The 26209-nt window shown below is 40.4% G+C and overlaps 1 protein-coding gene and 1 non-coding gene across 2 annotated transcripts in view; one reads left to right on the top strand and one right to left on the bottom strand.

The window, feature by feature from the left end:
* GRAMD1C (GRAM domain containing 1C) overlaps positions 1-20945 on the bottom strand; it is a 107909-nt gene extending 86964 nt beyond the window's left edge. The window contains exons 1-2 of the mRNA XM_066347398.1: positions 20889-20945; positions 16608-16757 (exon numbers count right to left, since the gene is read on the bottom strand). Coding sequence (XP_066203495.1) covers positions 16608-16757; positions 20889-20915 — 177 coding nt within the window. The 5' untranslated portion in view covers positions 20916-20945. The remainder of the gene's footprint in view (positions 1-16607; positions 16758-20888) is intronic.
* A 3647-nt stretch (positions 20946-24592) lies between these two features.
* TRNAD-GUC (transfer RNA aspartic acid (anticodon GUC)) lies at positions 24593-24668 on the top strand. The gene has a single exon. It is a non-coding gene; the product is annotated as a tRNA-Asp (tRNA).
* Positions 24669-26209: the final 1541 nt, after the last annotated feature.

Below are 26209 nucleotides of genomic sequence, written 5' to 3'. Positions count from 1 at the left end.
CACTTCACTGTGGAATCTAAATAAAAAGTGAAACTCAGAAACAGAGTAGAAAGTGGTTGCCAAGGGCCTGGGGGAGTGGATAATAAGGAGATTGATAAAAGAGTACAAACATTTATCTATAAGATGAGTAAGTCCTGAGGACCTCATGTAGGACCTGGTGACTATCGTTCATAACACTGTACTGTTTAACTGAAACTGACTTAGGTTAAGAGAGAACTTACCATTCTTCCAAACAACATTAATATGTGAGGTAATGGATATGTTAATTAACTAGATGGGAGGTATTCTTTCACAATGTACGTGTACATCAAATCATCACAACATGCACTTTAAATAGCTTTTCTTTTTTTTTTCTTTTTTCATTTATTAGCTATGCTTTGTGAGACAGACTTCAAGGCAAAAATGCAGTTATTAATTTCTACTTTATTGCTATGTAATCTGAGAGCATGATTGGTACTATTATTATTACTTGTTTTTTGGTGTGTTTTTGGTACTTAATATGTGATCAAGTTTTATTAGTTTTCACAAATATTAGAAAACGGGTATGTTTCTGTTTTCAGCGTTGGGGTTATAAATAGCTTTCTGTAAGTAAACAATTATACCTTAAGAAAACTGAGAGGAGGGAAAGAAAGAGTATCCATCAACTATACCTGTCACTTTTTTTTTAAGTGAGAGGAGGGGAGATAGAGAGACAGACGCCCGCATGTGCCCTGACTGGGATCCACCTGGCAACCCCCGTCTGGGGCTGACGCTTGGACCAACCAACCTATCTTCAGCACCTGAGGCCAACGCTCAGACCAACTGAGCTATATCTATCCTCATCGCCCAGGGCCAATGCTTGAACCAACCGAGCCACTGGCTGCAAGAGGGGAAGAGAGAGAGACAGGACAGAGGGAGGGAAAGAGAAACAGATGGTCATTTCTCATGTGTGCCCTGACCAGGGATTGAACCCAGGACATCTGCATGCTGGGCCTACGCTCTATCCACTGAGCCGACTTGCCAGGGCCCTGTCACTTATAAAACAGTTCATTCAACAACTGCAGAATATGCACTCAAGTACACACAGAACATTCTCCAGGTTATACAATACGTTAGGTCACAAGTTTCAATTAGTAATTTGAACAGATTGAAAGCATATAAAGTTTGCTATCTGTCAACAATAGAATAAAATTACAGATCAACAACACAAGTAATAGAGCCCAGCTTCAGGTCATCTTAATCCTTAAAAATGGAATAAGGTGATCTCAGACTCCTTGACAAAGTACATGCAAATCCTCTCTGGAAGAAGACAGCATTGTGCCAGGACTCCAAATGTTTCTAGAAGAAAAATGGAAAGCAGAGTGGAAACAATGAGAGTCGGAGGATCCAGTGAGGAAGTCCAACACACATGTATGGCTATGTTGTCCAAGGAGGAAGAGAGAATGAGGTATATGTAATACTTAAAGCATAATGGCTAAAAAATTTCCAACTCTGATGAAAAACAGCAAATATTTATTAAGAAGCCCTACAAACCCCAAGCAAGATAAACAGAGAGCAAACTAGGTTAAAGGGTATGAGTCAAACTCATTGGCCAGAATGTACACAGTGTTGTGAAAAATCTATAAAGTAAAAAATTAGTATGCATGTGCCCTTGTTGAATACGTCAAGAAAATGGACTCAGAGGATATGTATACAAAAAAAATTGCCTCTGAGAAAAAATGTGAAGATCAAAATCTATCAGAACCTGGGAAACACTTCACTGAAGAATACCATTAGTGCTACTGTGAATGTGTCAAGCATTCCCCTCCTAAACTAGAGAAAATGTGATACTGACCTACATACACCAAGGTATGTCTCTCAGTAAGACGATGCATATATGTTTATAGGCAGCAAACAACATTCTTCACAATTACTTTTTTTTAAAAGAATTTTATTTCATAAATCAACCAATGCTTTGAGAAGTACTTATGTACAATTGAATAATAAGACCTAAAATTAGTGTTCATAAAGATGACATTTTATCAAGGACAATCTAATTTTGCAAAGACTTTTTTTCACTAAAAGGGACATTTCAAGTTTATTCTAAACTAAAATTACAAATGGGAACAAAGTGTAATGAGATCAGTACATACTCTCATATACTACAACTAGGAGTACAAACTAATACGTTTTTTCTTAAAAATAAATTTGCAATACATATCAAAAGATTAATAATGCACAGATGTTGATCAAGTAATTTCACTTATGGTAACCTAATTCTAAAGAAATAAACATTTGGACAGAGATTTGATTCAAAAATGCTCATTGCAGCCCTGGCCAAATAGCTCAGTTGGTTAGACTCTAGAGCAGGGGTAGTCAACCTTTTTATACCTACCGCCCACTTTTGTATCTCTGTTGGTAGTAAAATTTTCTAACGCCCACTGGTTCCACAGTAATGGTGATTTATAAAGTAGGGAAGTAACTTTACTTTATCAAATTTATAAAGCAGAGTTATAGCAAGTTAAAGCATATAATAATAATTACTTACCAAGTACTTTATGTCGGATTTTTGCTAAGTTTGGCAGAATAAATCTTTATAAAAACAACTTACTATAGTTAAATCTATCTTTTTATTTATACTTTGGTTGCTCTGCTACTGCCCACCATGAAAGCTGGAACACCCACTAGTGGGCGGTAGGGACCAGGTTGACTACCACTGGGCTAGAGCATCATCCCTAAGCACAGAGGTTGCCGGTTTGAACTCTGAACAGAGCACATACAGTAACAGATCGATGTTCCTGTCTTTCTCTCTCTCTTTCTCGCTCACTAAAATAAATAAATAAATAAATAAATAAATAAATAAATAAATAAATAAATAAAATCACCCCCAAAAAACCTGGCTTATGGTGGCACAGTGGATAAAAGCATTGACCTGGAACACTGAGGTCGCCAGTTTAAAACCCCGGGCTTACCTGGTCAAGGCATATATGGGAGTTGATGCTTCCTGCTCCTCCCCCCATTCTCTCTCTCTCTTTCTCTTTCTCTCTCTCTAAAAATGAATAAATTAAATCTAAAAAAAATTTTAATGCTCATTGCAATGTTTACAATGATAAAAATTTGGAAACTAAATAACTACAAAAAAAAGACTCACTAAATAAATTTGAAAACAATACGATGGTACACAACACTTTCAATAAAACTCAAGATTCTGAAGAATTTTAATAGCCTGAGAAAAATCTCAATAGGTTAAACTTAAAAAAAAAAGAAATACCCTGTGACAGCTCCTAATAGACTGAACTGTGGTTGGGTTGCATTTTTCAGGGATTTGGCATGGTGATGGGGCCAATTTGGACTTGGTGAACATGTTAAGGACACTACTCTTTTATGGATTCTTGCTGTATTGGCCAAGAGTTTGCTTAAAGGCTTTTAATCACTGTTAAAAAAAATAGAAGACTGGATAAAGAAGATGGTGCACATATATACCATGGTATACTATTCAGCTAGAAGAAATGATGACATCGGATCACTTACAGCAGAACGGTGGAACCTTGATAACATTATGCAGAATGAAATAAGCGAATCAGAAAAAAACAAGAACTGCAGGAGTTCATACATTGGTGGGACATAAAAGCGAGACTAAGAGACATGGACAGGAGTGTGGTGGTTACGGGGGGTGGGGGGAGGGAAGGAGGGAGAGGGGGAAGGGGAGGGGGAGGGGTACAAAGAAAACTGGATAGAGGGTGACGGAGGATGATCTCTCTTTGGGTGATGGGTATGCAACAGAACTAAATGACAAGATAACCTAGAAATGTTTTCTTTGAATATATGTACCCTGATTTATTGATGTCACCCCATTAAAATAAAAATTTATTTATAAAATAAAAAGAAAAAAAGAAAAAGAAATATAAGTGTATATAGACACTGATTCCAATTATGCCAAAGAAAAAAATTCACACACATATATGGAAAAAAATGAAAAGAAAATTCTCAAAGTAGTCTTCTCCGTTTGATGGGAGCATTAGTAATTTTACTCTTCTTCTTTATATAGTTTTCCAATTTTCCAATTTTGAAAATTCCTAATATTTATAAAAAGTAAAATCATTCAAAAAGCTAAATTAAAATTTTAAGTTCCTGCAATTTCAAATTTTATAATCTATTCAAAATTATTTCAGTCTATTTTTACACTAAAGATATTTTTTTCTGAGGAAAGCATTTTGTCTTTCTCCACTTAAAAAATTCATGGAGAGCCTGGCCTGTGGTGGCGCAGTGGATCAAGTGTCAACCTGAAACGCTGAAGTCACCTGTTTGAAACCCAGGACTTGCCCAGTCAAGGCACATATGACAAGCAATCAATGAACAAGTAAAATGAAGCAACTATAAGTTGATACTTCTTGCTCCCCACCCCCTTTGTAAAATCAAATCTTTAAAAAGTAAATAAAATTTTTAAAAAGTAAAAAATATAAAAAATTTTTAAATGTATGAATATATTAATACATATAATTGACATATAACATTGTATAATTTTAAGGTATACAACATATTGATTTGATACATTTACCATTATATTACAAGATGACCACTACCACTGTGTTAGCTAAAACTCCATCATGTCCCAGAATTATTGCTTTTCTGTGGTGAGACCATTTAAGATCTAGTGCCTTAGCAACTTTAAAGTATAGAATACAGTACTGTTAACTATAATCACAATGCTGAGTATCAGATCTCCAGAACTAATTTATCTTTTAAGTACAAGATGGTATCCTTTAACCAACATCTCCCCAGTTCACCCCCCCCCCCACCTCTCCAACTCCTGGTAACCACCATTCTACTCTGTTTGTATGAGTTAGGCTTTTTTTAGAGTCCACATATAACTGATACCATATGGTATTTGTCTTTCTCTGTCTGACTCATCTCACTTAGCATAATGCTCTCAAGAAGACAAAATTATTAAAATATTCTAAGTTTCTGTCCGTAAAGGCTCCAATTCCCTGTAACTTTTTAAAATCATTTTCAAAAACAACAATCTTCTTGCTCTAAGCGATTCTAACACTTTTTTGGTTCATATGTATACATTAAACACAGTAAAATTCAGTAAACCAGCATCTTGCAGTTCAAAATCCTAATGGTTAGCAACTAAATTAATCAAAAATAATCTGACCCTAACCAGGTGTGGATAGAGCATCGGACTGGGACACAGAGAACCTAGGTTTGAAATCCCAAGGTTGCTGGCTTGAACGCAGGTTCATCTGGTTTGAGCAAGGCTCACCAGCTTGAGCCCAAGGTTGCTGGCTTGAGCAAGGGGTCACTCGGTCTGCTATAGCTCCCTCTCCCCCCATCAAGGCACATATGATAAAGCACTCAATGAACAACTAAGGTGCCCAACAAAGAATTGATGCTTCTCATCTCTCTCCCTTCTTGTCTATCCTTATCTGTCCCTCTTTCTATCTCTGTCACAAATATAATAATAATAATAATAATAATAATAATAATCTGAAAAGTTTCAGTGATTCAGTATCTGTGGCAACTCCATTAACCTCACAGATGTTTTAATGCATTCTGGTAGCCACAAAAGGCTAGATTACACTGTTGAATGAACAGTATTTACATGAACAAGAAAGTATTTCTCCCTCATACTTCATGTACATTGGCGATTGGTGAAAGGCTTGGCTCCACGCTGAACTAACACAGGGACATATGCTAATAAGGGCTCCATTATCTGGGGACAGAAACATAGAAAATAGTGTTCCAATTCTAAGGGCTTTCACTGGAAAATGACATACATCATTTCATTCATATTTCATGACCAAAAAAATCGTCACATGCTACACTTACTTCAGAAGCATGGGGAACACACATCTACCATAGGCCCAGAAGGAAAAGAAACAAAAATATTAATAAACAGTATTAACAATAACTTAAGATACTGAACTGGCTCACTGTACTACTAGAGAGGTAATGTATCTCTCCAAGGAGCCCTTCTCCCAAAACAATCCCCAGTAGATGCAAAGGAAATATTCACTTAAGAGTTATTCCATGCCAACAAGGCACTCACTATTGAAAATGAAGATATCACTCACATACTATAAAATTCACCCTTTTACAATTTACAGTTCAGTGGTTTTTGGTATACTCATAAAGCTGTGAAATTATCATCACTAATTCCACAAAACTTTTATCACTACCCACCAAAAAATTCCATACCTATTAGCAGTCACTCTCTATCTCCTCCTCTTACCAACTATCAACCACTAATGTACCTTCTGTCTCTATAGATTTGTTTATTCTGGAAATTTCATATAACTGAAACCATGCAATATCGTGGTCTTTGTATTCTATCACTTAGCATAATGGAATCAAGATTCATCCAGGCTTTAGCAAGAAACGTAACTTCACTCTAGTTTATGGATGAATAATAGTCCACTTCGTGAATATACCTTTTTTTTTTTACCTATGGATTCAGCAGCCGATAGACATTTGGGTTGTTTCCATTTGGGGTCGCTATGAACATTCATTTACAATTTTTTGTGTGAACATGTTTCAATTCTCTTGGCTATATACCCAAGAGTGAGATTGCTAGAACATATGGTAACTCTATGTTTAACATTTTTTAAAATTTATTTATTGATTTGAGAGAGAGAGTAAGGGTGAGAAAGAAAGAGACAAAAAAATCGATCTGTTCCTATGTGTGCTCTGACTGGGGATCGAACCCACAATCTTGAGGCATCAGGATGATGCTCTAACCAACTGAGCTACCCAGCCAGGGCTATGTTTAACATTTTGAGAAACTGCCAAACTATTTTCCAAATTGGCTGCACCATTTTACATTCCCACCAACAGTGTCTAAGGGTCCCTGTTTTGCCACATCCTCACCAACACTTAATATCTTTTTATTGTGCTCATCCTAAAGTGTGTGAAATAATATCCCATTACAACAATAATTTGATTTGCATCTACCTGATGACTATTGATACTGAATATCTTCTCATGTGCTTATTGGAAATTGGTATTTTTATGTCTTTGGACAATAATCTAGTCAAGTTTTCTCCATTTTAATTAGGTTGTCTTTTTATTGTTGAGCTATGAGATCTTTACATATTTGATCTGCAAATACATTTTTATATTCCATGGTTTGCCATTTCATTTTCTTAACAGCTCTTCGAAATAGAAATGTTTATAATTTTTTGATGTACCATTTACCTATTTTTACTTTTTTCCACTTAAGCTTTTGATATCATATCTTAGAAACTATGACCTAATCCAAAGGTCATGAAAATTTACACCTATGTTTTATTCTGAGATTTTTATCACTTTAACTATTACATTGAGGTCCATGACATATATTGGGTTAATTTTTGTATATTGTGTGAAGTAGAGATCCAAATTCACTCCCTTGCATGTGGATGTCTAGTCCAAGCACTATTTATCATAAAGACTATTCTTTCCTCCATTAAATTGCTTTGGCACCCTTGCCAAAATCCACTGACCATAAATATAAGTGTTTATGTCTGGATTCTCAATTCTATTCCACCACTGCACATGTCTAGTCTCATTCGGGGCTATGCTGTCCTGACTGCTGTAGCTTTGTAGTAAGTAAGCTTTGAAATCAAGAAATGTGCACAGTAGTGGGATTCAAATAATTTAACAACCAGTTCTCTGCCCTAGTGACCGTTTTAAGTATTAAAAAGTATATAATGAAAGATAGTTTATTATTTCATGCACTTAATACTTAAATAACAATAAAAGAGGTACACAAAACTAAATTATGAGTTTTAAAATATTAATGAAAAAATATTAAATAATATCTGACAGAAAACAATAAAACTGTTATTTAAGATATTTCCATATTGTTTTGGGGTTTTTTTTGTTTGTTTGTTTTTTGTGACAGACAGAGAGAGTCAAAGAGAGGGACAGACAGGGACAAACAGGAAGGGAAAGAGATAAGAAGCATCAATTCTTCGTTTTAGCACCTTAGTTGTTCATTGATTGCTTTCTCATATGTGCCTTGACCATAGGGCTCTAGCAGAGCGAGCGATCCCTTGCTCGAGCCAGCAACCTTGGGCTCAAGATGGTGAGCCTTGCTCAAACCAGACGAGCCTGTGCTCAAACTAGCGACCTTGGGGTCTCGAACCTCGGTCTTCCGCGTCCCAGTTTGACACTCTATCCACTGTGCCACCACCTGGTCAGGCTCCATGTTGCTTCTTGATTCACGTCTTCACTTGCAATTTTTTTCACCTATGAACGGAATGAACATTACTACAGGTGCATAGAATACGCTGTTGCACAGGTGAACATTAAAAAAGAGTAAAGAATGTAAGTTTGTGATTTCCACATTGAGTGGCTGCCCAGGTGCCCACCTTAGAGAGAACACTAATTACAAGAGCCATTTATTTATTTATTTATTTATTTATTTATTTATTTATTTATTTATTTTTGTATTTTTCTGAAGCTGGAAATGGGAAGAGACAGTCAGACAGACAGACTCCCGCATGCGCCCGACCGGGATCCACCCGGCACGCCCATCAGGGGCAACGCTCTGCCCACCAGGGGGCAATGCTCTGCCCCTCCGGGGCATCGCTCTGTTGCAACCAGAGCCACTCCAGCACCTGGGGCAGAGGCCAAGGAGCCATCCCCAGAGCCCGGGCCATCTTTGCTCCAAAGGAGCCTTGGCTGCGGGAGGGGAAGAGAGAGACAGAGAGGAAGGAGGGGGGGGTGGAGAAGCAAATGGGCGCCTCTCCTATGTGCCCTGGCCGGGAATTGAACCCAGGTCCCCCGCACACCAGGCCAACGCTCAACCGCTGAGCCAACCAGCCAGGGCCTACAAGAGCCATTTTAACAACTGGTTCTCTGAAATCAGCAAAAAATTAGGTATCGATTCTGCTGAACTGGTGCAAACTGGCTGAATCCCACCCCTGAGTGTGCATCTTCCAACTTCGCTCTTTTTCAAGATTGTCTTGGATATTCTGAGCCCCTTGCATTTCCATGTGAACTTAGATTCAGTTTGTAAATTTGCAAGAAAAAAAACCCAGCGGAGATTTTGATAGGGAGGGATGACAGTGTATTTGTAGGTTAGATAGATTGGGGGAGTACAGCCATCTTAACAATATTAAATCTTCCAATCCATGCATATGGGTATCTTTCCATTTATTTAATGAACTTCTCTATTTTTCTCCTTGCATCTTAAACCATTCTCATTCCGATATTTATTCAGTCTCCTTCTGCTTTCTCATAAAGTGTTAAACTCCAGTCCCAAACTTCATGAGATGAACTACAGTTATATGCTTTCAAAAGGACTTCCCTGCCTGACCAGGTGGAGGCGCAGTGGGTAGAGCGTCAGACTGGGATGCCGAGGACCCAGGTTCAAGACCCTGAGGTCGCCAGCTTGAGCGTGAGCTCATCTGGTTTAAGCAAAAGCTCACCAGCTTGAACCCAAGGTCACTGGCTCGAGCAAGGGGCTACTCGATCTGCTGAAGGCCCGCGGTCAAGGCACATATGAGAAAGCAATCAATGAACAACTAAGGTGTCGCAATGCGCAACAAAAAACTAATGATTGATGCTTCTCATCTCTCCATTCCTATCTGTCTGTCCCTGTCTATCCTTCTCTCTGACTCTCTGTCTCTGTAAAAAAAAAAAAAAAAAAAAAAAGGACTTCCCTACCCCACCACCCCAAGCCTAAGTTTTTTTATAAAAATCTTTTTATTTATTGATTTGAGAGAGAAAGAAATATATTCTGTTGTTCCACTTACTGATGCATTCATTGGTTGATTTTTGTATGTGTCCTGACCCAGGATCAAACCTGCAACCTTGGCATATGAGGACGACACTCTAACCAACTAAGCAACCTCACCATGGCCCCAAGCCCAAGTTTAGATAGATAAGCTTCCTTGTCTGTAGCCTGCATTAGTAGGTGGATATTTTTCCTAGTCTACCTTTCACAGAGAGTATAACTAACCCTTCAAGAGTCGTGGCTTTATAAACAGTTCACAGTTTCAATTCCTACAGGTCTAAGGCACCATCTCCTATCCCAATGCGGCCATTAAAGCTTTAGTTACTGAAGCTAATAACATCCTCAGGGTTGCCTCAGTATTAAGCTTATGTGCTTATACCTCTGGTAATCAGTTCTCTCTTCTTTTTTAGCCCTTAGGTATTTCCCTTGCTATTTTGTGAGCCCAGGCATGCATTTCAAGATGTTTATAAGATTTCATCCAACCTTTCTAAGGACTTTGTAGCAGACAAGCTTTTAAGTTAAATAGTCCTGTCTTCGCAGTTCTAAAAATGTTAGTTCCTATTCCTTCCTAATTAAATCTAAAAGTATTAAAAGATAACTAGGCTTTCAGACAGTATCTATCTATAATTAAAATTTTTAATTGAATAAGATGTGTTTTTTTAATCTAACATACAGTTGGAAAATGAGGATTTCTTTAATCAGTTACCAAAGTGAAAATATAAAATATCCTTTTTAGGTTGAATAAATCCAAGATATGTTTTGGACGGCAGCATATGATTATCAAAACTTCTTTTCTAAGTTGACAAAATATGTTACTAACATATTAATTAATCCTCTTGGACGTGTGTGTGTGTGTGTGTGTGTGTGTGTGTGTGTGTGTGTGTGTGTGTAGGGGAGATAGTGAGGGAGAGTCCGCATGCAACCCTATCGGGATCCAGCTGGCAACCCCATCTAGGGCCAATGCTCAAGCACTGAGCTATTTTTAGCACCTGAAGCTGATGGGCTCCAACAGAGCTATTGTCAGCACTGGAGGCCATGCTCGAAGCAATTGAGCCACTGTCTGTGGGAGGGGAAGAGGGAAAGAAGGGGGCAGAAGCAAATGGACATTTCTCCTGTGTGCCCTGACCTGGAAATGAACCCAAGATATCCATACGCCAGGCTGACACTCTATCCACTGAGCCACCAGCCAGGGTCCTCTTGGGCTTTTTTAAATTTAGCAGTAAAACATGAATTAATCCTCAGTATGGACTTCTAAACCAAGTCTGTGACAAGTTTTACCCCCCCTCCCACTAACAAGAATGAAAGCTTACCTGTGAATAACATGACCATGATAACGTACATGAAATGATAAAGTACAGAATCAAGGCTTCTGATTTCCTGTACAATTAGAAAAACTTGACTATGATCGAGAAAAATTCAAATCTAAATATTTTCTATTAAAACATAAATATACTAGTTATTATTTGTACATATGTATTGTTTCAAAATGTAGACCTGTTTTATTTTTACAATGTTTTGGAACAAATATATAAAAGAAATGACAAATTTGACCTCTAACCTCTTTTAAAACCCTCCCTACTCCATCTTTCTTTTTTCCTATTTCTCTTCCTAAGTCAAAGATCTGAGGGAACTGAGATTTCTTATCTTCTTTATTCTATGTAAATTTGTGAAGATTTCCAAATACACAATTATTTAAAAATAAAACATACCCTAAACAAATTTAATTTTTAGTTACACAATCAGAAAACTTTAGAAATCCCTCCAGTTTTAAAATGAAATTATCAACTAAATTAGCTATTAAGGAGAAAAGTATAAATAATGACAAATATTTTTAAGGGAAATTTATTATTAATGAAATACCAAGGTATAAATGAATGCATAATGTTAACTACCTGATCCAAAGTGCTTTACATTTAAGAAATATCCAGGTAAATATGTCGTCTTCTAAACATACACAACAGAAAATCTCTAAGGGCTTTTCTCCTCCCAACGGTTGCTAGCTCTACATCACTAAGGGAAGTTACATTAAACAAACGTATCTGTTGCAGATCTCTGTACGCTTTCCTCTGGGACCTTAGTCCACCTGGAATAAACCTTATTTTAATTGGAAAAACAAAAGTTGTTGGGAGTTCTTTCTTTTGCAATGGATCTTTTCTAACAGTTAAAGGGCAAAAGCTCAAATATTTATTTACCCTTAACTTTATTTTTAAATTTCATTTCACATAGCCTGACCAGGCAGTGGCGCAGTGGATAGAGCGTCAGACTGGGACGCAGAGGACCCAGGTTCAAAATCCGAGGTCACCAGTTTGAGCGCGGGCTTATCTGGTTTGAGCAAGGCTCACCAGCTTAAACCCAAGGTCGCTGGCTTGAGCAAGGGGTCACTCGGTCTGCTGTAGCCCCCTGGTCAAGGCACATATGAGAAAGCAATCACTGAGAAACTAAAGCGCCACAACAAAGAATTGATGTTTCTCATCTCTCTTCCTTCCAGTCTGTTTGTTCCTCTCTCTGTCTCTCTCTGTCTCTATCACAAAAAAAAAAAAATTCATTTCACATAATTTGTATTGTGACATTAAGATTTAAAGGTTAGTAATGAAACTCATTTCCCATACACAAGGATTGAATATTTTCATTTTAAAATAAAAATTAAAACAGCCTGACCAGGAGGTGGCACAGTGGACTGGGACACGGAGGACCCAGGTTCGAAACCCCAAGGTCACCAGCTTGAGCACAGGCTCATCTGGTTTGAGCAAGGCTCACCAGCTTGAGCCCAGGGTCACTGGTTCGAGGAAGGGGTCACTCTGTCTGCTATGGACCCCCCAGTCAAGGCACATATGAGAAAGCAATCAATGAACAAGCAATCAACAAACAATTAAGATGCTGAAACAAAGAATTGATGCTCCTCGTCTCTCTCCCTTCCTGTCTGTCCGTCCCTATCTGTCCCTCTCTGACTCTCTCTCTGTTTCTGTCCAAAAAAAAAAAAATTAAAACAAATATAACAATATTCCTATCTTTATATTATAGGACTGAAACAGAAAATCTGTAGCTGTTGATCTCACTGTCAATTGCTATGGCAATTTAATCGTATTCCTTAAAATTAAGTCCTACTGTCAGAAAGACACTAGCCAATCTGGTAAGTAGCACAAGATTAAATTAATAAGGTCTAAAAGAAATCAACCTCAGCAAAAAACAAAAACTTTACTAAACTTTGGTTCACCTTCTTGCCTCTTTTAAAGTTTTCACAGTTTTTTCATTATGGGGAACTATCAATATATATACATTTTCTAATCTTACAAACAGCAGGTTTTCTTATCCAGCACTTCTCAAACGTTTTATCACTGGGACAGTCTTAAGAAAAGGTGTTCCCCTGTAACATATTCCTGATGCGCATGCCCAGAGGATTTCATGACTGACACATAGCTACTGGTACTGCAAGTTATGAGCACTTGCCAGCCATAACCTTTTTTCTCCCACTGATTCAAGACATGCCAACTTTGGAAATACTGTAGCCCAATCTCTAAGTTTATAAGTGAGTCACCTGAGGCCAGTCAGGTTTAACAACATATTCAAGGACACCACAAGATGAAATCACCAGAGACAGAGCATATACTTTATCCCAAATGTTTTCTTCCCAACCCCCAATTTTTTCAATTATATTACGCACCCTTTAAGTCCACTTGTGTGGAATAACTGAGTTAGCCAGGCCAGAATATGTGTTATTCTATCACAGTGAATTTTCCAGGTCCTTAGAACTTAACTCTTTAAATATACTATTAAAACTTGAAAAAGTTATCAATCCTTTCTGGTAGAAAGCTTCCAAAATTGAAAAGACACAAATCTAGATTCCTTGAATGTTCCAGGGAAATGGCTTTGACATTCTTATAATTTTTTGCTTAAGGACCAAGTCATGTGCCTCATGAATACTTTCCCATTAATGTTAGTGGTCTTCCTTGTGTTGATTTTGGATTCTACCATTTTACTGGACTCATTCAACTCCTACTTTATTGTTGGGAGAACATGAAAACAGCAACATTGTGGAGCTGGTGTAGAAGTAGATGGACTTAAACTGGCAGAAAAGAAGAGCATTATTTTCCGAACTTTTTTTTTTTTTTTTTTTTTTTTTTTTTTTTTTTTTTTTTTTAGCGAGTGAGAGAGAGAAATGGAGGGAGAGATAAGAAGCATCAACTTGCAGTTGGAGCACGTTAGTTGTTCATCGATTGCTTCTTATATTGCCTCGACTAGGGGGCTCAAGCTGAGCTAGTGACTCCTTGCTCAAGCCAGTGACCCTGGGCTTCAAGCCAGCAACCTCGGAGCTCAAGCCAGTGACACCACGCTCAAGCTGGTGAGCCTATGCTCAACCCGGATATGCCTGTGCTCAAGCCAGCAACCTCGGAGCTCAAGCCAGTGACACCACGCTCAAGCTGGTGAGCCTATGCTCAACCCGGATATGCCTGTGCTCAAGCCAGCAACCTCGGAGCTCAAGCCAGTGACACCATGCTCAAGCTGGTGAGCCTATGCTCAACCCGGATATGCCTGTGCTCAAGCCAGCAACCTCAGGCTGGGAGGTTTCGAACCTGGGAGGACAGCATCCCAGGTCAATGCTTCATCCACTGTGCCACCACAAGTCAGGCTTTTCCAGACTTCTTAGTCATCATTTCTGCCAGTTATAGTAGTACTACACAGACCTTTGGCTTCCACTTGACGAGGCCAAGGTTGCTACAGTTTTTGAGCTTTTACTGTCATTTCTTGTTACTGTCTATGTGTTACTACCAAGTAATTCCCTTATCTTCAATATTCCATTCCACTACAAAAGGGAACCAATGTATTTATTAGGCTTGTAAAAATTTGTCAAAAATATATTAAAGAAATTCCAAATGAAGACTTGAGGAATTCTCCACTTATAATGCGTACAGGCATGAACTTTGATTTAGCTATTCAGGTTCTTTTTTCTCTTTATTTGCTTCTGAGTTTGGATAGTTTTGATTTCAGAAGTAACCTCTGGAAAAGTCAGTAAAATTTCTGAGATGTTGTATTTGTCTTTAAGTCTATTTCACGTGAATCCATATAAAATTCCTCAAAATAAGGTGCTTACAATCGGCATAGAGATCTAAAACTGAGGCAAAGTAGAACTTCATCACTCTAAACCAGTGCTTCTCAAATTTAAGTGTTCATACAAATCCTTTAGAAATCTTGCGAAAATGAAGATTCTGACTCAATAGGTCTCAGGTTGGGCCCGGGATTCTGCATTTTTAATCAACTGACACGTGAGGCCAAATATTCTCGCTCCATTCTACACTTCGAGTTGCAAAGCTAGAGAACACACACTTCTTTCTTTCTACCTCTTTCTATCTCTAAATCCTCACTCCTCTGTTTTTTCCTTTCCTTGCTTTGCCCTGTTTCTTACATCAAGTTTGCCAAGAGTCACCACAGGAACTCTTTAGCCTTGTACACGGCCCTTGGGACTATAAAGGTTCCTGATCTATAACATAAGCTATAAAACTCAAAGTGCAGAAGGGTCAAAACACTTCAACAGTCAAAAACTTTCTCGAAATGTGACCAAAAATAAAATAATCAATATAGATGATATAATATTTAAGGTATATAGTTATTTTGAAATATTTCTTACTAATAAAATATTTTCCTTCTTAATAGGAAGAACTTGTTATTCATCTAAAGATTCGATAACATTCAATAACTGAGCTGCTAATTATGAACAGACTGACGGTATTTATACTAATTCTTTTTTTTTTTTTTAACTTTTTTTTTTTTTTTTAATTTTTTTTTTTTACAGGGACAGAGAGAGTCAGAGAGAGGGATAGACAGACAGGAACGAAGAGAGATGAGAAACATCAATCATCAGTTTTTCCTTGCGACACCTTAGTTGTTCATTGATTGCTTTCTCATATGTGCCTTGACCGCGGGCCTTCAGCAGACCGAGTAACCCCTTGCTCAAGCCAGCGATCTTGGGTCCAACCAAGCTGGTGAGCTTTTTGCTCAAACCAGATGAGCCCACGCTCAAGCTGGCAACCTCGGGGTCTCGAACCTGGGTCTTTCCGCATCCCAGTCTGATGCTCTATCCACTGCGCCACCGCCTGGTCAGGCTATACTAATTCTTATAACCTGTTAATCATATCTTTTTTGGACTCCTCTGAAATGATTAGAAATTCTGCTACCAAGTATACCTAATCCTCAAGAGATCAACTTTCTAATGAATTAATACTAGGCCTATATTGCCTTATAGTCTTACATAGTTTCACTTATAGTTGCACTATTCTATCAAATGGCTCATAATTCTCATCAGAATTATTAGATTCAGAATGAGCCCTTTAATGTAATAAATGTTAGCATTATATGGTAACAGAACTGTTCTCACCAAAGACTCTATGCACCTAACCGACAAGCAGCAGCCTCAGTGTACAGTGGGGAAGCCTGAGCATATCCAGGTTATGCAACCAAGTGAGCACAGTACAAACAGAATCTGAAACAACTAACTTTAAAACCTCTCTTACAATCATTATACACTACAGGTCAAAAATAGCTAAACTTCCTTTTAGGGACAGGAACTAATTCTTTGAATCAAAATTATGTAAAATAGCTGGCTTCTCAGTGACATTTAGAAATATGGTTTCTGTATAATGTCAGTCTCTTGCCAATACAGTGACCAGCAATGTAAGCGGAATCCCATTCTGAGGTGTAGTTTTCTCTCAGGAAAACTGAAGAGGTTAATTCTACTCCATCCAATCAGACAACAGTGCATCCTAGTGGCCACAGGACAGCATAAGCAGAAATGTCTTTGGGCCTCCAGACTAAAACAAATATTTAAAACCTAGAAGCTAATAAGAAATATTATAAACAATATATGAATTGCTGTAGACTTACAGAAATTTGCATTTAAGATTAAAATGAAGATACAAGGAAAAAATATTACCCAAAAGCTCCAGTCACCACTCCAGTTATGGAAATGCGGCCCCTGTTTCTTAGCTGATGTTTGGGTATTCTCATCCACCACTTGACCAGGATTTTCCTCTAACTCCTCCTGTGACTCGCCGGCATAGCTTGAAGCCCCTTTGTTTATTACCTGGAAACAAGGATCAATCCATTTAAATTACTTATTGAGAAATGCTTATTTTAAAAAAAGACATAATGTTCACAATATATAAATTAACTTGAAAAAGACAACATATAAGCTTTAATTTTTTTTTTTTTTTTTTGTATTTTTCCAAAGCTGGAAACGGGGAGAGACAGTCAGACAGACTCCTGCATGCGCCCGACCGGGATCCACCCGGCACGCCCACCAGGGGCGATGCTCTGCCCACCAGGGGGCGATGCTCTGCCCCTCCGGGGCGTTGCTCCACCGCGACCAGAGCCACCCCAGCGCCCGGGGCAGAGGCCAAGGAGCCATCCCCAGCGCCCGGGCCATCCTCGCTCCAATGGAGCCTTGGCTGTGGGAGGGGAAGAGAGAGACAGAGAGGAAGGAGGGAGGGAGTGGAGAAGCAAATGGGCGCCTCTCCCATGTGCCCTGGCTGGGAATCGAACCCGGGTCCCCCGCACGCCCGGCCGACGCTCCACCGCTGAGCCAACCGGCCAGGGCCGACAACATATAAGCTTTTAGAAAACAGGTACTGAACCTGCCCGGTTGGCTCAGTGCTAGCACGACAACCCAGCATGTGAAAGTCCTGGGTTCGATTCCCAGTCAGGGCACACAGGAGAGGCAACCATCTGCTTCTCCTCCCCAACACCTCCCCCTTCTCTCTCTCTCTCTGATTCCTTTCCTGCAGCCATGGCTCAACTGATTCCAGCACATTGGCCCTGGGCACTGAGGACGGCTCCGTGTCCACCTCAGGTGATACAAATAGTTTGGTGTGAGCATCAGCTCCAGGTGGAGGTTGACGGGTGGACCCTAGTTGGAGCACATGCACGTGTCTATCTCTCCACCTCTCACTTAAATTTAAAAAAAGAAAAGAAAACAGTAAAGTGTTTTTGCTTCCGTAATTCATACATTTACACCTGCAGCAAAAATTTTCCAAGTGGTACCATTTGTTAGGTAGCTTAGCTGGCACTAGGGATTCAAAAGTAAATAAAACAAAGTCCTTAGTCCAGCAGTTCAGTCAGCTAAAGAAACAAACAGTAAAATAAAATGAAAAGTAACAAGAATGAGGATTGCTTCAACCTCTTTAGAGAATAATGTTCAATGCCTAGTAGAGCCTAAGACGGGTAAATGCTACAACCCAGCAATGTAATGTGCACATGGAGTCGACGATGTTTGTAATACTGAAAAACTGCAAACAACCTCACTGACCACTGGTAAAGAAATTGGTCAATTAGGTCTGGTTTATTCAAACAATGGTGTTAAAATAAATGAATCAGATGTCTCAACTAGGCATTGGTCTGCAATCTACAGAGCGCGCAGGGGCAAAGCTTAGCCCATGCAAGATTTGGGCCCAACAAGTGGTCACTCATGAAGGAGCAGTCATTATGGAGTCAAAAAAAAAGAGGAGAAAAAAGGGGAGCAGCCATTATAAGAACACACAGTTCTTAAATACCTCTGCTGTGCCGCCACCTAGGCCTCTATTTAACAAAAATGCTCGTCCTCAGGGCTGCAGGGAAAAGCTCCCAAGGCACCCGTGTAGCACATTATAGTATTAATTCAAGCTCAACTTAATCTTGGGGTTCTTAAGCTCTATAACGTAACCATTGGCATGGGAAAGCAACTAACCCATAATGTCCCTAAGTTGTCGACAAGCCTCTGATGCAAGAAACTATCTCCTTAGCCCCACACTCCAGGCCAGTAGAACAGCAACTACTCCCAGTACACTGGGCTCTTGGAAACAGAGCCTGTGACGCTCCGTCCCCAACTGCCAGTCATGCCTTAGGTCCCAGTAGCAACAACACCGTCCGAGCTCAACACAGCCACCAATGCCTCCTTTCTATAGAATAGAACCAAATCTGGGCCCTGGCACATCCCGTCTGCAGGAGGACATGGCTTCCCCTGTCCTCATTCCTTTATCAGATGTCATGATGTTGGAAGATGTAACCTCTCTCCTGGGGAGCAACTTGATGGGTGAACAGCAACAGAAGTTTGTACTCTTCAAACTCCTATTTGAAGTTCAATGGACAAACTTGCTATTCGGGGGACACCATCACCGCCATTGCACAGGAGGAAGCTCACTGAAGACCTACTGCTTTTTATCCCTTAACCAAGTGTCAGCACAACTGCCTGAACTTACCACAGTCATCTTAACACTGAGTGCTCTGGAAAACAACTAGAGCCCTCCGAACATCTGTCCAGACTTCAGACTCGGGCCCCTCCCTGAGAGCAGCGCGCCCTTTAGGGTAAAGACCTCTGGAACTCTCTTGCTTCCCAGATACTCAAAAAATAAATCAAGGCCACATAAGTATCTACATATACAAAAGCCATAAAACAGCCCTGCCAAGACACTCCTTATGCCCATGAGAGTTCCAAACATTACTCATAGTGACCAAAGCATTCATTTTATTTCTCAAAATACACATCATTAGAACCTTGAACGAGGCATTCAATGGAACTTTCATCTTCCCTACCAGCTTCAAGCTGCAGGCCTCACACAGAGCCATGATGGCTTAATGAAACAAGTTCAAATTCAACTAAATGGAAAATGGTACAGTTCTGTCATCAAACATCAGGGGTGAATTATAATAAGGAGTCTCATTCAATTTTTTTTTTTTTAATGTTTGACCACTGAGCTTTTAAGCCCCACCCCTCCCTCTTCCTCTCTGTCCCTCAAATGGAATTCCGGTAAGAAAGCTCGGGTGCTCTCCCCTTTGGTGTGGGTAGGAGTGTCAAACCAAGAACACCCCGGCCACACACAGGAACCCCACACTGACTCGACTCCCTAACCACAATAAAAATCCTGGAGCCAGCCTCCTTTCCTGGCCCTGCTCTGCTCTTTCCTTTTTATTTTATGACTATAGAAGTAGCAAGCCTTTCTATGCAAGGAATAAACCTCTTCATACCCTTCATAGTGTGTATGAGGCATCACCACTTTCTAAGTCCAAATCAGATTTTGGGAAGGGGTCCGTTCTGGCTTTGTAGAGTGGCTACCACGGAATCCTCTCTCTCTAACTTATTTAGCTGTGTGGTCAGCTTATTGGCTATCAATCTCTCTAAATCTCTTTTCTCCACTGTACAGTAGGAGTAATAATTCCCTCCAGTCTAGACAATAAGCTCATGGAGAGCCTGTCATGTCTTTGCTGCTCACCATCTTATCCCAAATACCCAGAGTGGAAGACATACAGGGGTTGGCAAAAATTTGCTGCTGTGAGTAAATGAAACACAGAATTAATTCATGTGTAATTATATATTTATTTGTTAATTATTGTATTATTTGTCTAATTATTATTGGTATTATTTTATGTCTTTACTTATAATTTATCTTTCAGATAATAATGGCTGATAATTAACCTACTTTAACCACCCCTTTAGTTGAATGAATGAGTAGGTTTATGAATATCCACCTTGCCTATTTCATAATGTGCTGAGAATCAACTGAAATAGCACATTCATCATTTTTTCACTCAACAATTATATGAGTGCCTCCACCGTTTTGGAAACTGTAAAAAGCTATTCAAAAGTATTGCACTGATTACAATTCTCTAAAAGTAATATATACACAAAACCAATGTAAAAGTTATGAGATAGTGGTCAGAAATACAGGTATTCCTGAAACAAAAGTGGGCTTTCACTCTGATTTTTCAACAAGTCCTTCGGTTTACCAAAGAAGCTACTAAACAAAATTAATTGAAACCAAAAACAGTAGTTGACAGCACAGTGATTTAAACTCTCTAGTCTGAGCCCTTCAATCAAGAGCTGATCGGGGGCAGTGGGTGAGACTGGATCAACGTGACATGGGGTCAGAATCACGACAATGGAGCCTGAGTCAATGAGCCCGAGTCTGCGTGAAACATCTGGAACAGGACAGTTCAGGACCAAATTCCTGCACTCCACGCCCACAGGGAAGCGACCTTCCCAGCGTGGCCCAGAGGGGACAGGCTCGCAGGAAGCACAGGAACCTGCTTCCTCGGCCACAACTTCTCTCACATTACTCCCCAAAGCATCAAGGAAAGGGAAGGGAGGTATTAATGACCATAATGTGAGAGGCTTCAAACAACCATCGCGAAGAAAATTGGAAAACCACCATTTGGGAACCCAACCCAGAGAGGCGCCACTTACCTGGCGGACAGTCAGAGGGCCCTCCATCGCGGCTCCCTCCACCGCCCGCCCGGCACGGCGCACGCGCGCCCCGCCGCGGGGAGGGGGCGGCTAACTGCGCGCCCCGCGCCCACCCCCGGGCGCCCCGCGCGCCTTGCGCCCTCTGGCGGCAGTTGAGGACCCCTACCTTTGGCCAGCTCCTGAAGATGTAATGTTGATTTGTTGTTAGCCTGAAAGTCAGTCGCTACTAGGGATCCGGATGAGCTTGTCTTTATTTACCTACCAACCTCAAACTCCTTTGAAATGGCTTCCAGGCACAAGACATTCCTCACAAAGCCCCTCCTTTGCTCCAATACATACCCTGCTCCAAGGTGCGCAAAAGTGAATTGTATGACAAAGTCTTGTTCCTCAAAGTAAGGGATTGAAGGTTGACCTGTGGATAGAGGTTTAGCTTGGGATTCAGAGGACCCTGGTTTAAAACCCCCGAGGTCCCCTCCTTGAGCTGGGACTAACCCGGCTTCAGCGCGGGCTCACCAGCTTGAGCAGGGGTCGTGGGATCATGGCAGTGCTGGGATTCAGCGGGTTCACCTTGGTTCGGGAGAACCTATACCTAATTTTTTGTTGAGTTGGGAGAACCAGTTGTTAAAATGGCTTCTGTAATCAGGGTTCTCTCTAAGGTGGATGCCTGGACAAATGCCCAATGTGGAAATCACAAATTTACATTCCTTACTCTTTTTTTAAAGTTCATCTGCACAACAGCGTATTCTAAACGCCCATATTAATGCTCAGTCCATCCATAGGTGAAAAAAATTGCAAGTTAGGATGCCAATCAAGAAGCAATATGGAAATATCTTAAATTACAATTTTATTGTTTTTATCAGGTTATATTTAATATTTTTCATTAATATTTTAAAACTCTTCCTTATAACATAATCTAGTTTTGTGTACCTCTTTTATTGTTCTTAATTGTTCTTACTGTAATTTAAGTATTACGGTAAATGCATGAAACAATAAACTACCTTTCGGTATATCATTTTTTTTGTACTGAAAACAGAGAACCAGTTGTTAAATTATTTGAATCCCACCACAGGATCATGGTTGCTGACTTGAGCCCAAAGGTAGCTGGCTTGAAGCCCAAGCTTAAGCAAGGAGTCAGTGGCTGGGCTGGAGAGCCCATGACACGCCCACACATACCATCAAGGCACATGTGAGAAGGCAATCAATCAACGAACAACGAAGGTGCTGCAATGAAGAATTGATGCTTCTCATTTCTCTCCCTTCCTGTCTCTCCCTGTCTATCCTTCTCTCTTTCACTCTCTCCCTCTCTCGCAAAAAAAAAAAAGGGGGGGGGTATTGAAGTTACTGAAAAAGCAATGGAGTATTGCAAATCCTGTTTCCCCGAAATGCAGCTATAAAAGACATTCTAGAACAATTGGAGAAGACTGAATGTGAAATGTATATTAGAGTTGGTTTAATGGAATAATTAATGATATGGATAAATCTATTGATATTCATTTATGGATAATTAATACTGTGAGATTATGTTGTAAGAGCATATTATTAGAAAATTTGTGCTCAATTATTTAGGAGTGAACTGTTATGATGTCTGCAACTTGATTTCAAATGCTTCATAAAAGATAGATGCTATAGACTGAATGCAATTATTGCACCTCCAGGAAATTCGTATGTTGATACATAATCCCCTTTCTCCATACAGCGAGAAGTCAGCATTCCATGAATAATGTGTGGGCTATCACCAGACACTGAATCTGCTGTTGTCTTGATCTCAGACTTCCAGACACCAGAATCCTAAGAATAAATGTTTGCTGTTTAAGCCACAAAATCTATGGTATTTTTGGTGTAGCAGCATGCATAGACTATAATGTATAGATAGATACATACATACATACATAGATGATAGATAAATGATAGATAGATAGATAGATAGATAGATAGATAGATAGATAGCACAATGTTAACAATCATTGGATCTATGTGAAGGGTATACCACTGTTCAATGATTCTTTTTCTATTTTTGTATATTTGAAAATAACCATAATGTAAAGATGGGGAGGAAGAAAGAGTCAAATCCAATTCCACAAAAAGTTGGATATGGAGTGTATTTTTTAAATATATATTACATGCTGCCCTGGCTGGATAGCTTGTTTGGTAAGAGCATCTCCCCAAAGCATAGAGATTATCAGTTTGATCACCAGTCAGGGCACATACAGAAACAGATCTATATTCTGCCCCCCTTCTTCCCTCTATAAAATCAATAAAAAATAAATAAAATATTACAAATATGTATTACATTCCAAGTGACAAATTACCTAATAAGATGTTCAAGAAAAAGTAGGTTCTTGTCCTTGCCATGAAAACACTTGCCTTATCATACACTGCATTTTTCTTCACTATTGTGTACAAGAAAGAGCTAAAGAAAATATTCCTTTTTATTTTTTACTTTTTGTATTTTTCCGAAGTTAGAAGCAGGGAGGCAGACAGACAGACTCCCGCATGTGCCCTACTGGGATCCACCCAGCATGCTCAACATGGGGCGATGCTCTGCCCATCTGGGGCATTGCTCTGTTGCAACCGGAGCCATTCTAGCACCTGAGGCGGAGGGCATGGAGGCATCCTCAGCGCCCAGGCAAAGTGCACCCAGGCCAACTTTGCTCCAATGGAGCCTTGGCTGCGGGAGGGGAAGAGAGAGATAGAGAGGAAAAAGAGAGGGAGGGGTGGAGAAGCAGATGGGCGCTTCTCCTGTGTGCCCTGACCGAGAATCAAACCCAGGACTTCCACACAACAGGCTGACGCTCTACTGCTGAGCCAGGGCCTGCCTGTTCCATGAACTGGAAGCCAGGTCAAGAATTTTATTTTTGATTGAAAGAGTTTGTTGTTGCCAATGTCTTTTTAATGGTTCAAGATGATTGTGGTGGTTACTTATACCAAAAGTATTTTGAAAGTATTTCAAGGCCTTGACCTATGGTGGTGCAGTGGATAAAGCATCAACCTGGAATGCTGAGGTTGCCAGTTCGACCCCCAGGCTTGCCTGGTCAAGGTACATATGGGAGTTGATGCTTCCTGCTCCTCCCGCTTCTGTAAATAAATAAACAAACAAACAAACAAAGAAGTGTTTCAAAAAACGGTTTTATTTGAAAGAAATTGAAACTTACTGAAATGTTGCAAATGTTACAATAATCTTTCCTCTGAACCATTTGAGAACAAACTATAAACATTGTCCCCTATCAACACAGAATACTTCAGTGAATATTTCCTAAATACAAGAACATTCTCCTAATATATAAATAAGCTAAAATATATTACAAAGCATAATATGAATAACAAAATTGAGAAATTAATATTATATCACTACCTCTAATCCTTGCACTGCAATAAAGTTCTAGCAATTGTCCCAATAATGTACTTTATAGCAAAAGAGGGTAGTCCTAGGCCCGGCCAGTTTGCTCAGTGGATAGAGCGTTGGCCTAGCAAGCAGACATCCAGGTTAGATCCCCAGTCAGGGCACACATGAGAAGTGACCATGTGCTTCTCTTCCCCTCCCTTTCCCCCTGCTCTCTCCTTTCCCCTCTCGCAGCCAAATGGCTCTATTGGTTTGAGCATTAGCCCCAGACAGGAAGGGGGGCAGTGCTGAGCAGATCCCAGTTGGGGTACATGAGGGAGTCTATCTATCTCCACTCCTCTCATATAAAAAAAAAATAAGGTAGGCCCTGGCCGGTTGGCTCAGCGGTAGAGCGTCGGCCTGTCATGCGGGGGACCCGGGTTCGATTCCCGGCCAGGGCACATAGGAGAAGCACCCATTTGCTTCTCCACCCCCACCCCCTCCTTCCTCTCTGTCTCTCTCTTCACCTCCCGCAGCCAAGGCTCCATTGGAGCAAAGATGGCCCGGGCGCTGGCGATGGCTCCTTGGCCTCTGCCCCAGGCACTAGAGTGGCTCTGGTCGCCGCAGAGCGATGCCCCGGAGGGGCAGAGCATCGCCCCCTGGTGGGCAGAGCTTCGCCCCTGGTGGGCGTGCCGGGTGGATCCTGGTGGGGCGCATGCGGGAGTCTGTCTGACTGTCTCTCCCTGTTTCCAGCTTCAGAAAAATACAAAAAATAAAAAATAATAATAATAAGGTAGCCCCAAATCACACTACAGTTGGCTGCCATATCTCCTTCAGTGTGCAATATTAAATGCTGCCCCTGCACAGACTCCCTCCTTAACCGTCCCCCCTTAACAGCCCTTGCCCAGCCCTCGGAGTCCCTGCATTGGCACCCTCCGCTCACTGCTCAGTTTCTAAAACTCCCCTGAGTGTCACCTCTATTAAATAGTTTATCTATTTTTAAAGGCTGAAAAGATGAAAATAATCTGATAAAAGAGTATCCTGAGGTAGAGCTGAATAAATCACTATTCTTGTTTTAGACTCAGTTTGCCATGAATGAATGACAAAGTTTTTAATAATATAATTTTTAAGAAAAAGAAGAGGATAATAGAAGTAAATATCAAATCCTTGAGAAAGTAAAGGTGGTTTACGTTAAAAGCAATAGCAGATATCATAAAAGAAAAATTAATGATCTATGAAAATGACAAATTCCAAAGTAAAAAAATAACACTTTTTTTTTTTTGTATTTTTTTGAAGCCAGAAACGGGGAGGCAGTCAGACAGAATCTCACATGTGCCAACCGGGATCCACCCGGCATGCCCACCAGGGGCGATGCTCTGCCCATCCTGGGGCGTCGCTCTGTTGCAACCAGAGCCATTCTAGCGCCTGAGGCAGAGGCCACAGAGCCATCCTCAGCGCCCGGGCAAACTTTGCTCCAATGGAGCCTTGGCTGCGGGAGGGGAAGAGAGAGACAGAGAGGAAGGAGAGGGGGAGGGGTGGAGAAGCAGATGGGCACTTCTCCTGTGTGCCCTGGCCGGGAATCGAACCAGGGACTCCTGCACGCCAGGCCAACGCTCTACCACTGAGCCAACCTGCCAGGGCCAAAATAACACATTTTAAAAAGACAAAGATCACAGTGGATTAGAGAATTGAACTGGGATGCAGAGGACCCAGGGATTTGAAACCCCGAGGTCGCCAGCTTGAGTGTGGTCTCATCTGAATTGAGCACAACTTGCCAGCTTGAGCCCAAGGTTGCCGGCTTGAGCAAGGGGTCACTCACTCTGCTGTAGCCCCCTGGTCAAGGCACATATGAGAAGAAACAGTCACTGAACAACTAAGGTGCTGTGATGAAGAATTGATGCTTCTCATCTCTCTCCCTTCCTGTCTATAGGTCCCTAGCTGTCCCTGTCTCTGTCTCTCTTCTGTCTCTGTCACAAAAAATAAAAATAAATAAAAATAAAAA

The sequence above is a fragment of the Saccopteryx leptura genome, chromosome 8 (genome assembly GCF_036850995.1).
Source record: "Saccopteryx leptura isolate mSacLep1 chromosome 8, mSacLep1_pri_phased_curated, whole genome shotgun sequence".
Taxonomy (NCBI): domain Eukaryota; kingdom Metazoa; phylum Chordata; class Mammalia; order Chiroptera; family Emballonuridae; genus Saccopteryx; species Saccopteryx leptura.
The sequence above is the reverse complement of the archived record's forward strand: the minus strand, read 5'-3'. Positions and strand labels throughout refer to the sequence as shown.